The following is a 13855-nucleotide window of genomic DNA, read 5'->3' on the forward strand; positions in this document are numbered from 1 at the left end:
CCTCTGATATTGCCCTAAATAAAAACAAGTATGCTCAGAAAAGGAAGCCCATTAAGGAGTAATTGACCATTAACACAGAAACTGAAAATGCTAGTCAGATCTTTGGTACTTGGCCTACTAGAGGAAAGTAAGACCCCTTGAAAAATAGAACCATCGGAGGGAATTCTCTGGTGGTCACTAAGACTCTGAGTTCCCAATACAGGAAGCCTCGGTTTGATCCCTAGTCAGGGAACTAAGATCCCACAGGTTGCAACAAAGATCCTGCATGCCACAGCCAAAACCCAACAGCCAAAGAAATAAATATTTTAGGGAAAAAAAGAACCATGGGAAAGTGAGGTTTGGTGGGATAAGGGTGACAGCTCAGAATCTGGTTGTGCTAGAGAGAAACCCAGCAATGACGGATCGGGGAGGGCGGACTGAAGAACCAGGTACAGTCCAAGGGCACTGGAGGAGGGGAGTGGAGCCACAGCAAACCAGGGAAACACACTGCACCTGTGTCAGTTTCAACCGGTCTGCTCTTAAGAGTTACATTCTTATTAATGGGATATCTGCATGCTGACTACCTTGAATGTCAAGCTGCTACTCTATTTCCATTCTAGGAAGATCATGTGCATTCAAGTATCACACCATTCACAGAACATTCTGTTTACTCTGTCTTTAATCAGTGAAACTAAGGTGGAAACACTAGCATTCTTCCTTTCATCCTCCCGTAGAATTCCCTCTGAGAAAACTGAGAACAAAGAAGTTAGGTCATTAACTTTAACCTGCTTGGGAAACTAGTCGACTCTTCCCAGGAGAAATCCATCCTGACTCATAAATGTAAACAACATCCACAACCAATAGCAGGTGCCTTTCAAGACCCTGCTACCCCATTACAGCCTTCCCAAGACAGAGCTTTTCCAATTATACGCATCCTTTAAATCACAAAGGGAAGTTATAAAAGAGCAACACATGGCTACACATTTAAAGTGTCTCTAAAATCTAATCCATCTCACACACAAAAAGGAAAGTTTCACGTTAACAATACACAAGGGAAACTATCTTAGTGGCCAGTACAAGCACAGTATCGAAATATGTGTGTTTGATGGTTAATGGCTCATTAGTTGAAAGAAGGAATGAGTGAAGGGAAATAGTCGTTTGTAACGTGTCACAGTTTAGACCGTAAAGAATCCACCTGCAACGCAGGAACCCCAAGTTCGATCCCTGGGTCAGGAAGATCCCCTGGAGAAGGGAATGGCAACCCACTCCAGTATTCTTGCCTGGAGAATTCCATGGACAGGGGAGCCTGGTGGGCTACAGTCCATGGGTTGCAAAGAATAGGCCACAACTGAGCAACTAATACTTTTGTACCTAGACACGGTAAATTCTTTTGTCCCCCAGCATCTCTGCTTGCAACATCTTAGTTCCCTGATCAGGGGTGAAATTCGGGCCCCTGCAGTGAAAACACAGAGTCCTAACCACTGAACCACCAGGCAATTCCCTAAAAATTCTTATTTACCTTCCTCTCTCAGCATTTGTTTTCTCTGACAATGAATGTTACCAAATGCCTCTCTCCTCCACAGTTTTTGCATGAAGCAACTTCTGTAGATGGTGACGGTAAACACTAACAACAAATTGACTCACAAATGCCCTTACTTTCCTGTTTCTCTAGATGAAAATGTCTCAGCTAAAATTCTCCCCACTTTACTTACACCTCATTCTCTGAGTTATTTGCTTGTTTGGGTTTACACCTTCAAATCAGCTTGATTTTGATTCACTCCCTCTCGAATCACAAGCTCCAATTCTGCAGCCTAAAGCTGCTCACATCCAAAAAGGATGTGTGTTGAGGAGGCTTAATCCACCTACTTAATCCCTCCTTAACCAACAGGCAGCTTTTCCTGCACAGATTAATCACTCCCCTTCCCCCCAGCCCAAATTACAACGATGCCCTCCAATAAGGTTACACTGATTTTCAGTGTCCTTTCTACAGATATTTCTAAGTGACTCCAATTCACTCCCTCAATTGCTTGGCTACACAGATGCTTGTAAAGGGCATCAGTAACTCAAATGTAAAACATGTCCCAACCTTCAAGGCCTCCACCATGCTTAGATTCTCCACTGTCTCTCTCACTGTTCCAATACCAACTGCCCGTAAGCTGAACGTGTCTATGTATGTGTGAGTGTAAGCATGTGTCCCACTCCCAAAATTTATCTGTTGAAACCTAACCCACAGGGTGATGTTTGGGACGTGGGGCTTTTGAAAGGTGACTAGGTCTTAAGGGTGAAACCCGTATGAATGGGATCAGTGCCCTTACGAAAAGTAAAAGTGTTGTTAGTCCCTCAGTCGTGTCTGACCCTTTGTGACCCCATGGACTGTAGCCTGCCAGGTTCCTCTGTCCATGGAATTCTCCAAAAAAGAATACTAGAGTTGGTTGCCATTCCCTTCTCCAGGGATCTTCCTGACCCAGGCAGGGATCGAACCTGGGTCTCCTGCATTGCAGGCAGATTCTTCACCACTGAGCCCCCAGGGAAGTCCTTATAAACCAGCTCAAGAAAACTCCGTTGCTTCTTTCACCTTGTGAGGCCATAACGAGAAGCTGGCAACCAGAAAAAGGGGTTTTGCCAGAGCCTGACCATGCTGACACCCTGATCTCAGACTTTCAGCCTCCAGCACTGATAAATTTGTGTTGCTTTTAAGCCACTCACTCCACGGTACTTTGCTATAGCAGTTGAACCTTATAAGACATCGGCTTCTTTCTTCTAAGCTCAGTCTACACCCTCCTTTCAAATCCAACCTCTCTTCTACACACTTTTCAGTCATTTTTCAAATGCTTAAAACAATCACCTCTTGAACAATTAGCAATGACCCACCTTTCTTGCCTTCAAGTTTACTTTCTCCCCAAACCCTTACTTTAGATGACTTGCCTACTTCCTTAGGGGATGTGCTACCTTTACCTATGGAAACACCAGGCAGTGATTGTGTCTGAAGTCCTCCATCAAGCACTGGGCCCATCGCTAGAGCACGCAGAGAGGGTGGGCCAAAAAGTTTGTTCAGATTTTTCCATAACATCTTGAAAAACCCAAGCAAACATTTTGGCCAATCAGCATGGAAAAAGGATGCAGAGAAATACAAAAGGGTTACTGTTACTCAGCTGTTCAACAGAGATGCTTCAAGGTTGCAAGCATGAGAGATAGTGGATACAAAGTGGATCAGACCTTAAGCCAATACAATTTTTTTTGAGCCAATACATTGTAACCCCTTTCTTTGCCTATGGTTATGCCCATGGATACCAGATCCTAGAGGGAAAACAGATGCAACTCAATTTCAGAAAATTAGGAAAATTTGAATCTATTTATTTATGGAGCGCCCATGTGTGCAAACTACTAAACAAATATTTAATGAGTGCCTATTTTCTTAAGGTATTTTGCCTGTTGTTGGGAATACAGAAAACAGGAAGTCCTTGCCCTCAGGGAACTTCCAACTCAGTGAGATGCAGTTAAACAACAAGGACAGCAGCAGTGTGATTAGTGCAGGTGAAGGAGCAGAGTACCACCTGCACAGGAACACTCCGGGCTCACGAACCCAATCAGGATCCAGTCGGGATGGAGAACTAGAGGTGGAGGAAAAGGGCCCACACAAAAGGCCCGCTGAGCCCCAGAAGGAAGGGCAAATACTAGGCAGGGTACTTCAGGGCGGGGGGCGGGGGGCGCTGCATAGCACTGACACAATCAGAGAACAATGTAAGTGCAGAGATGGAAATGATTTAGGATGGGGTTGGCTTTCCAATCAGAGTTCTGAGCAGCCTGGTTCATCAGGAGATCCGAAAAGAGAAAGTTCCCCAAGGAAGGCACGAAGACTGAGGGTAGAAAAGGGGACCTGAGGGGCTTCCCTGCTGGCTCATTGACAAAGAATCTGCCTGCCAATGCAGGAGACACTGATTCACTCTCTGATCCAGAAGATCCCACAGGACGTGGAGCAACTAAGCCCATGTGCCACAACTACTAGAGCCTGGGAGCTGCAACAAGAGAAGCCATCACAATGAGAAGCCCGTGAACTGCAACTAGAGTAGCCCTGTTCACCATAACTAGAGAAGAGTCCACACAGCAACGAAGACCCAGCACAGCCAAGAATAAAATAAAGAACACTTTAAGAAAGAAAAGGGGATCTGAGCTAATCAGCCACAGAACAATGGGTACATGTGGTGGGAGGTACTGCTGCCAGGGCCATGACCTGAACAGAGTCATAAATGGGTGGAGAAGAGGGCATCTTCCAGGCAAAGTAGAACAGAAATCTACAGACAGCAGACCAAGGGGAGAGGCTGTTCAGGGATTGCTTAGCTTCAGAGTTAAGTTAACTCCTAGCCTATCAGAATAACTGCAACACGTATACGGACGTCTAGAGAAATCTAATAAATCAGACTGCATGGTAATGTGGAAACAGTCCTAAACTAGCAATCAGGAGAGCTTCCTGATCTTCCTTGAGCCTCTGTCAAAAGAGGGTGCATAAGGACAGTGTCCATAAATGAGAAGGTAAATTAACTTAGTCCTTCCCAGCCTGCATTCTTTTTCTTCTTCTTAAAAAAAGAAAAAGAGAACATAGTCTACATGTGTAGTGCTCACAAGCAAAACTACTGCTTTGCGAGACATTTGCTTCAGATATATAGACACAGATGTGTATGTGTGCTTGATCTAGATGTGAAACATAAAATATGTTCCTTCTTGTGGGGTCACAATCAAAAAAGTTTGAAAAGAACAAGGTGTGTACGGTTTCTTCAGATCCTAAGATTGCCATTTAGCCTTTAAGTTCTAACCTATTTAACAGGTGAGTAAATCAACCTTGATGTGAGTTCTGGCATAAAACCAAATAAATTTCGGAAAAAGGTGAGCTATGTGCTCAACCATGTGCTGTGTGTCTGTGTGGACTAAATCACTTCAGTTGTGTTCGATTCTTCGGGACCCTATGGACCATAATAGCCGACCAGGCTCCTCTGGCCATGGGATTCTCCAGGCAAGAACATTGGAGTGAGTTACCATGCCCTTCTCCAGAGGATGTTCCCAACACAGGGATTGAACCTGCATCTCTTATGTCTCCTGCACTGGCAGGCAGGTTCTTTACCACTAGCACCACCCCATCACACAATTCAAAATTTAACCTTACCCAAAGCCATGCCCATAATTTAATTACATATGACACATGTCTCCGGGAAATAATTATGTCTCATGTATGTTGTAACACAGACACACCTGCATATTCAGGGCAAAGGACTTGCCTCACGTCTGAAAAAATTTCATTCTAATCTAGACACATATAGGAGCACTTTTCTACAGAAATTTCACCAAATAACCTACTCAAGGTGAGATTATGTTTCACTTTAAGATCTAATGCCAACCCTTAATTTTACTACCTTGACCAACAGCAGCTACTAGCGATCGATCATGTGTGACAAACATGTATCTGAAACTCTTTATTGAAACAGGTGACTTTTTAACTACTTGTAGATTCTGATTCAGGGGCTTCCCTGATGGCTCAGCAGTAAAGAATCCACCTGTCAATGCAGGAGACAAAGATTTAATCCCTGGATCAGGAAGATCCCCTGGAGAAGAAAATGGCTACCCACTCCAGTATTCTTGCCTGAAGACTCCCACGGACAGAGGTGGCTGGTGGGCTACAGTCCATGGGGGTCTCAACAATTGTACAACTTCAGCCTAAACCACTTTCAAGAAGCTTCATCCAAACGAAGTCCTTCAAGACTTCCGGAGAAGAATGTGAATAAGCAACGTATGAAATCCTAAGTATTTCCCTATTGGATAGGCCATTTTCCCAGAAAGGCACAGAATAATTTATGAACATATTCACGAACAGGAATGAGGACAAAAATCACTAATGTTGGCAGTCTGCAAGTGCCAGGCAAACACATTTCAGATAAAGACTACACCTGTCAGTAGCTTAGTGCCAATTATACCTATTCTGGGGGCTCTCTCATCTGAAGCAATCCGATGTCAGAGAAGTCATGACCTCAGGTGTCTTCACCATCCTGCTACCAGGTGGCTGGGGTGAAGCCACAGATACCCAGACTGGAGCACAAACAGGTGGACGTGACTTGCCCACTTACCAGACTTTTGGGTAACTAGAGACTGAAACTCAAGTTTGGTTTGCTGGTCTAACGACGTCTAGCCCCAAAACCAAGCCCCCAATTTGTGCCTTGCACATAAAAGACTCCCTAGGGCAGTAAACACTTCCTAGTCCTTCTGTGAATGCTACTTCAAGGTCAAGAGATTCCCCAAGCCCTTTAAGCACAAGATTCGAACTCCTCCTGGGTTTTTGTTTTTGTTTTAACTAAGTTTCTGAAACCAGGCCCACCACCATCATCTAAACTTCCTGACCGCTGTGCCAGCTACTCAGCTCCAGATGTCCAACTTCACACCACCCGACCTTCCAGCTCCCTCCAAGGCCGCCCAGACGTGGCCCCGCTGAGCACTTTACAACCGGAACGTATTTTGGAAGCCGTCCCACCGCGCCCCCTGACTTTACAAGGAAGGAAACAAGAGGTTTGAGATCATGCGCCTTGCCCAAGGTCACTTCACCCTGAGGCCCTCCAGCCTCTGGCCGCCGGCTCACACAAACTCAACGCGAACCAAGTTGTCTCTGCCCCGTATTTAAGCATGCCTGCCACTTGTGGTGCCCAGAACCACAAAAGACCCAGCCGGGGAAATCGGGGGCACCCAGGCGTGCCAAAGCAGGCAAAACCCTGCGAAGCTGAACTCTCCAGGAACCAGAGGGCTGGCGGGGCTCTTGAAGGGGGTGAAAGAAAGCCAGGGATGGAAAAGAAAAGAGAAGCCACGACGGCCGCGGAGGGGTGTGTGTGCGCGTGGGGGGAAAGAAATCTCTGCCCGCCCACAGCCCCGAAGGAGGGTCCCTCTCCCCTCAGGCCTCCCCAGAGGCCCCCAGGGGATACAGCCCGGCCCCCTCGCAGCGGCCGGCCAGGCCTGGCGACCCTCGCCGGGCTCACCGGGTGCGCAGCGCCTGCCACGCGGCGTCGATGTCGGCGTAGAGGTTCTTCTCGGAGGGCTTGCCGGAGCTGACGCCGTAGCCGGAGTAGTCGTAGGAGAAGATGTTGCAGTTGATGCGCGAGCCCAGGCCGATGTAGAAGCTGCACATCTGGCCCAGGTCCACGGCATTGCCGTGCGAGAAGAGCAACGTGTAGCGGCTGGAGGGCGCGCAGCGCACGAACATGCAGCCTAGCCGGTTGTCCCGGGCGGTGCGCGAGAAGAAGACCTCGACGGCGTCCAGCTCGCGCTGCGAGTACTGCCAGTCGGCGCGCTCGCTCAGGTGCAGGCTGCACGCGCCGGGCCCCGCGCCCCCCTCCTCGGGCTGCTGCTGCGGCGCCGGCTGGGCCGCGGCGGAGGCGGAGGAGGTGGAAGCGGCCGAGGCCGGAGCGGGCGCGCCGGGGCCGCGCTGCTCCGGCGCCAGCACCGTGTAGGTGGGCTCGGGCGGCAGGAAGGCCAGCTTGGCGGCGATGCGGCTTGGGCAGGGCGGGCAGCAGAAGAGCCAGCACAGCTCGCCCAGCGAGAAGCCGTTCATCCTGGGGCCTGGCTCGGGCATCGGGGCGGTTGGAGCGCGCCGCCGCCGCCGCCGGCACGGCAGGCAGGCAGGCCGGCTGGGGAGCGAGGGCGGGCGGGCGCGCGGCGAGGAGCGGGCGAGCGGAGGGCGGCTGCGGCCCGCCCGCCCGGCGGCTGGAGGAGGGGGCGGGGAGGCGCAAGGGGGGAGGCGGGGCCGGCCCGGCGGGCGCGGCGCTGGGAGCCGGGGCGGGTCAGCGGCGGCCCCGCGGGCCGGCAGAGGCGCGGGCGTCAGGGGCCCGCGCGCGGCACACAAAGCCGGCGGCGGCGGCGGCCATGCCGGCTGGAGCGCGCCGCCCCCAGCCCTGCCCCCGCCCCCCGGCTCCCGCACGCCCGCCGCCGCCGCCGCCTCTTCCGGGTTACCGCGGGCCCGCGCCCCCGCCGGGACTCGGGCCGGGCCGGCGTCTGGGCGGGGCTGCCCGGCCGCCTAACCCGACTCCGCGCGCCGGGGCGCGGGCACCTGCTCTGGCCTGGAAAGCGCGTCCTCCTCCCCGGGACGCCCAGGCGCCCGGAGCACCGGGGCGCCCCGGCTTAGGGTCTGTATGCAGGGGCAGGTGGGCAGATCCCCAGAGGGGTTCCGGGAGGGGACGCGGGCACCTTTGCCCCCCTGGGAAGCAAGACATGAGGCCGATAGGGCCACTCCGGGAGTGCAGAGGCCGGGAGCAGCGGAGCGCTCCGAGTTAGGCATGGGGGCACGTGGGCCGATCGGGGGACGGTGGAAGGTGGGGACAATGGAAGGGGAGCAGGTATACTCCCGGATCGGACTCTTCCTCTCTCTGCCCTCTCCCTGGAATTCCCTTCCCTAAATCCAAGTTTTCTCATGCGTGGAGATTCTTGGGGATTTGTTGAAGAATTAACGAATGAAAGAGACTTGAAATGAACCTGAAATTCTTGGCTTTTTGTGTCCATTGGTGCTTTCTGAGCTGGCTCTTACCGAAGTCTCAGGACCATCAGGGGAACTGGTGGTGTAGGATAGAGTGTCGAAGGATTGCTGCATCTCCCTGTTACAGGAGGTTGTTTTTGCCTATGTAGCTACAGTATTGAGCTTCCCTGGTGGCTCAGTGGTAAAGGATTCGCCTGCCAGTGCAGAGACCCAGGTTCGATCCCTGGGTGGGGCAGATACCCTGGAGTAGGAAATGGCACCCCACTCCAGTATTATGCCTGGAGAATCTCATGGAGCCTGGCGGGCCCCAGCCCATAGGGTCACAGTCAGACACAATTTACCAACTAAACTACAGCCACAGTATTACTTTCCTAGGAGCATGACTGGGCCTTCAGTAAACCCCTGTGTCTATAAAAGTCAGCTATTAAAACAGGGCCACTCTGTATATTTAGTAATATACTACATTGCCACTGTCGTTTCTCATCTCAAGGGCAGTAGATTTTCTAGCGGTAACTAGGCGTCCTTTACAGCCCTAGTTCCTCTAGACTTCTTTCTGGAATCTAGTATTTTTAATGGTCTTAATCAGGAAAGATTTTACAATGATTTAAATCCCTTATAATCTTGGCACTCACTTTAAGTGACTTTTTTTTTTTTCAAATATTACTCTCGGTGCCTTGCAACTGAGTAAGCCCTGGTGCCAATTTCACAGAGCCTTCCACAACTTCCTTTTTCCTCCTGATTTGGCAGCTGAATTCCCTTTCAGGAATTGACAGGAGATACCCTTCCTGATTGCCAGCAGGGCAGCTAGAGACAAGGAAATTGGCAGCATCACCACTCTGGGTCTCTTGTGTTAACTCACAGATGTCCAGGAGAATTTAGACTTTCCTCCTGGCTTTTGTGAAAGGTGTTATTTTTGAGCACCCGCATGAATTTGCCCATCTTGATTTCAGTAACCTTCAGAACCAGATTTGAAAAGATTATTTGTTCACTAAAATAAATTTTAAATGTTGTTGAAACTATCCAAGAAATTGGCTAAAGAAAACTTGGTTAGCAAAGCTTGTTCAGATTAAATATTTGAAGTCTATTTTAAAGTTATTCACACTTGGTGACCTTTCACCTAAAACCATTTTTTTTTTTCTTTCTTTCTTTTAATGTATTTGGCTAGCTGAAGCATGTGGCATTTACTTCCCCAACCAGGGATGGGACATGCATCCCCTGCATTGTGATCGTGGACCCTTAACCACTGGACCTCCAGTTGTCGCTCAGTTGTATCGGACTCTGCGACCCCAGGGAAGGCCCCAAAACCAAATTTTTATCTTCTGGAGGTTAGGTTTCCCTTTCTAAAAAGCTGTATAACTTGCTACTGTATACAAAAATACTGTTTGTATTCAGCATCTATTATGTTCACAGTACCTAAGATGTTAGAACTTTTGGGCTGAAACTATAAAGAGAAGACAGTCTCTGCTTTCACACACCTTACAGTTTAATTAGAGTATTGGCAGAAGATTCAGAACACTTCCCCTGTGAATTAAAAAAAAAAAGAGGGAACAAACCAAAACCCCAAAAGCTAAGGAAATGGTTTTGAATCCTGATTCAGTGGTGATATTTCTGTGGGAAGTTAAGATGATTAGCCAAGTGTGTACCTCCCTAATCTTTTCAAGATTAGAATAGAATTTGGAGGACTTTGCTGGTGGTCCAGTGGTTAAGACTGGGCTTCCAATGCAGGGGGTGCAGGTTCCATCCCTGGTTGGGGAACTAAGATCCTACTTGCTGCCCAGCCAAAAAGAAAAATATTTGTTTATTTACATTCCTAAAGGATTTGTGGAGCATCATGCAGTGTAATACCAATAAATACATAAGTAAATAAAAGCCTGGTTTTTATTTTCATCCTCTTACACAGAGGTGGATTCAAAGAGTATTTATTTCCCTGGACAGTATGTTGGTTCAGGTTTGTGGGAATATTAAATTGAGACGTCTTTTAAATGAATTTGCCCATACTGATTCCAGTAACCTTTCGGACCTGGCTTCAAAAGACTGTCTTCACAAAAGTGATTTTTAGATGTTTATGAGCTATCCAAAAAGTTAGCTAAAGAAAATCTGGTGGACGAAGACTGTTCAGACTATGTATTTGAAGTCTATTTTTAAGTTATTCACACTTGGTGAAGTTTTCAGTTCAGTTCAGTTCAGTCGCTCAGTCGTGTCCGACTCTTTGCGACCCCATGAATCACAGCACGCCAGGCCGCCCTGTCCATCACCAACTCCCGGAGTTAACCCAAAATCAAGTCCATCGAGCTGGTGATGCCATCCAGCCATCTCATTCTCTGTTGTCCCTGTCTCCTCCCGCCCCCAATCCCTCCCAGCATCTTTTCCAGTGAGTCAACTCATCGTATGAGGTGGCCAAAGTATTGGAGTTTCAGCTTTAGCATCAGTCCTTCCAATGAACACCCAGGATTGATCTCCTCTAGAATGGACTGGTTGGATCTCCTTGCAGTCCAAGGGACTCTCAAGAGTCTTCTCCAGCACCACAGTTCAAAAGCATCAATTCTTCGGCGATCAGCTTTCTTCACAGTCCAACTCTCACATCCCAAACCAAAGTTTTAGTGTATGCTATAGAATAGAGCTCCCCAAACTTCCTCACCTCATGCCTCTTCAAGTCATAGTCAAATTTATGTAGCCCCTCAACACAATGCCCCTCACCAGGAGGCAGAGTTTAATATCTCTGCCACACCTCTCACACCCAAGACAAAGGTGGCAGCCTGCCTTGGCATACTGGTTGCAGAACTTCAATATGCAGCCCAGGAAGAATAAATTTGCCCTATATATTTGCAAATATATTTTCAAAGGTCAGGGATTACTAACTGATCACTTTGATCTTAAAGAATGTCTGTTTGGCTCTTCCTGCATTTTAGTAGAGAAAGGTAAAACTTTGAGTCTGGGTCAGCAGACATAGTTACTAAGTACTTAGCATGAGTTGGTCACTGAGTCAATCTGTGGAATGCAGAGGTGGCTAAGACAGCTCCTCCTGCCCTCAACAAGCTCATTGAATGATTTGCTACACAGAATAACTGCATCCTGCTAAGCCATTCTGGGTCAGTAAACTGAACAGTATTCCAAGTAGTTAAATGCACTGGTCTCTATTATTTAATATTGGCTTTTTGCACATTGAATTTTTCTTCCAGATCAGTCTGCCTGATTCTGAATTGCTCAAGATCACCCCACTTGTGTCAGCATTTTTCACTGACCATCAGAGGATATTTATGCTTCAAAACTGGATATGGTTGTTTCAGTGGAAGGTAAAGAGAGATCGAAGATACACTGACCCCTGGGAATTCCCTGGTGGTCCAGTAGTTAGGACTTGGTGCTTTCACTGCAGGGCCCAGGTTCAATCCCTGGTCAGGGAACTAAGATCCCACAAGCTGAGCAACATGACCAAATTAGAGGGGGAAAAAAAAATAGAGTGCCCTGTTTTATTTTTTCTTTCTTTAAATTTAGGACTGAATGCTCTGTGAAGGCTAGGATGATGTCTGTTTTGGTCACTGTTTCCTCCGTGCCTCGTTTAAAGAAGATGCTCAGCAAATATTAATTAAATCATCAGTTAAAGAATGAGTGAGTGATTTAGTGAACGCATCAAGAGACCAAGATTATTCCTTCTCTTTCAGACAGTATTGTCAGAGTGCAGGCTTTGAGAAAGACACAAAGAAGCCCAAGTCCATGCCAGCATCCCCCTAGGAATAGACTACACATGTCCGCTGGCTAAGAAGTTGTGGCATTCTCCCCATCTTTCTTACTACTGATAACAAAGATCGGGTTTGTTCTGGGCAACAATGCTCCCAGTTAAGACACATAGTCACCTGGCCTCCCCTGCTGTGAAGACGGCCACAGGCCACAGGACACAGTTCCGGCCAATAGTCTCTAAGTGAAGCTTCTAGAAAGACTTAACCGAACTCATCTGGCATGTTTCTCTTTTCCTGTCCCTTAATTCCCACTTGGGTTGCAGGCATTATTATTACTAGAGCTATGAGAGCCACCTTGCCACAATGAGAGTGAATTTCATAGTTGAAGATGTTGGAGAAGCAAGAGAAAAGTCTAGGCCTTTAGGCCCTTCATGACATTGCCGAACAACTGCCCAGCTTTGCCTTCACCTGGACTTTTTACTTTGTTTTTAAGTCTTTATTGAATGTGTTAGAATATTGCTTCTCTTTTGTTGTTTGGGTTTTTGGCCACAAGGCATGTGGAATCTTAGTTCCCCAACCAGGGGCTAAACCTGTGCTTCCTGGATTGGAAGGCTGAAGTCTTAACCACTGAACCACCAGGGAAGTCCCCAAGCTTCTTGTTATTTGAGAACAATAAGTCACTTTATGTAACTGTATTAATAGTTGAGTATTTTGTTACCTGTAGCCTAATGCAGTAATTAGGAATCTGATTCAGGAAACAGAAACGAAAGATCCAAACATTGTTCTTAACTGCTTTCTCAATAAAGTCCAAGAATATTTTGTTGATAACAGTGGAATAGCTATGGCTGCTTTTTCCTCCATTTAAAAAAAATTATTAAAATATGACTAAAGATGGGGTAGATTTTTGAGGAGATAGCTATTAAACAAATCCTTTGGAAAAGTGAAGAAAATCAAGCCGATAATTTTGAAGATAGTTTAGTTGACATTTGCTGCCATTCTGGGAAATCTGAGCCAGTGCTCATTAGGGTAAGCTTTCAACTGAAAGCTTTTGGAGGTGAAGTATCTTTTTCCTAGAACCTCTCAGCCTGAGGGCTCTTATCAAGAGTGTTATAAATGAGGTCACTGGAGCCCCAGCTGGGGAGAGCTCAGAGACCCATGAAATGCTGAGAAAGCACCACAGAAATAAGGATTGAGAGAAATCAAACACCAACCACCCACAGATCGGTTCTTTCACAGTTCCATTCTTTGCATGGTTGATTATGCCCTCAGACCTACATTTCTTACTGGTCTTCTCCTATTCACGGATTCTTAATGGGAGGGCCAGAGTCCCCAAAATCTATCTCAGAATTTTGACTTGCTGAGCTGCTTAAAGATAAGAACTTGTTTCACCTACACAATCTTCATAAAACCTTATGTCCTAGCACATAATAGGAACTCTAAACAGACTTAATTGGTTATTGGAATTCAATTTCTAATAATCACTAAATGCTTGTTTCATGTGCAAACATGTAATAGGTTATAGAAGTGATTTTTTTTAAAATGGGAAGTGAGAAGGCACAGCCTTTTATATGCTGAGCTTGCAAATTTAGTTTTATGGTGATAATGAACAATATGGCTTCAATTTTAAGGTGTTCTTTTTGTTGAATTTCAGATAGCTGCACATTGAAACTGTCCATGAATGATTGATCTGTAGTGTTATTCT

General features: G+C 47.3%; 2 protein-coding genes across 2 annotated transcripts in view; one reads left to right on the top strand and one right to left on the bottom strand.

Moving 5' to 3' along the window:
- ABHD17C (abhydrolase domain containing 17C, depalmitoylase) overlaps positions 1 to 7733 on the bottom strand; it is a 60086-nt gene extending 52353 nt beyond the window's left edge. Inside the window, exon 1 of the mRNA XM_055417949.2 lies at positions 6990 to 7733. Coding sequence (XP_055273924.1) covers positions 6990 to 7582 — 593 coding nt within the window. The 5' untranslated portion in view covers positions 7583 to 7733. The remainder of the gene's footprint in view (positions 1 to 6989) is intronic.
- On the top strand, positions 7212 to 13568 carry LOC129550065 (uncharacterized). Its single transcript, XM_088829715.1, has 3 exons — positions 7212 to 7456; positions 7512 to 11772; positions 11972 to 13568. Exons 1-2 carry the CDS (start codon positions 7212 to 7214, stop codon positions 8278 to 8280), a joined length of 1014 nt encoding a protein of 337 aa, XP_088685841.1. The 3' UTR covers positions 8281 to 11772; positions 11972 to 13568.
- Positions 13569 to 13855: the final 287 nt, after the last annotated feature.

This window comes from Moschus berezovskii, chromosome 21 (assembly GCF_049115385.1).
Source record: "Moschus berezovskii isolate FMDL1 chromosome 21, NW_MosBer_1.0, whole genome shotgun sequence".
Taxonomy (NCBI): Eukaryota; Metazoa; Chordata; class Mammalia; order Artiodactyla; family Moschidae; genus Moschus; species Moschus berezovskii.

Bases quoted from the DNA above. Each gene is read 5' to 3' on its own strand.
- LOC129550065 (XM_088829715.1), top strand. From the start codon at position 7,212: ATGCAGCCTAGCCGGTTGTCCCGGGCGGTGCGCGAGAAGAAGACCTCG. The intron at 7,457-7,511 runs GTAGGTGGGCTC...CGGCTTGGGCAG, and splicing joins TGCTCCGGCGCCAGCACCGT to GGCGGGCAGCAGAAGAGCCA.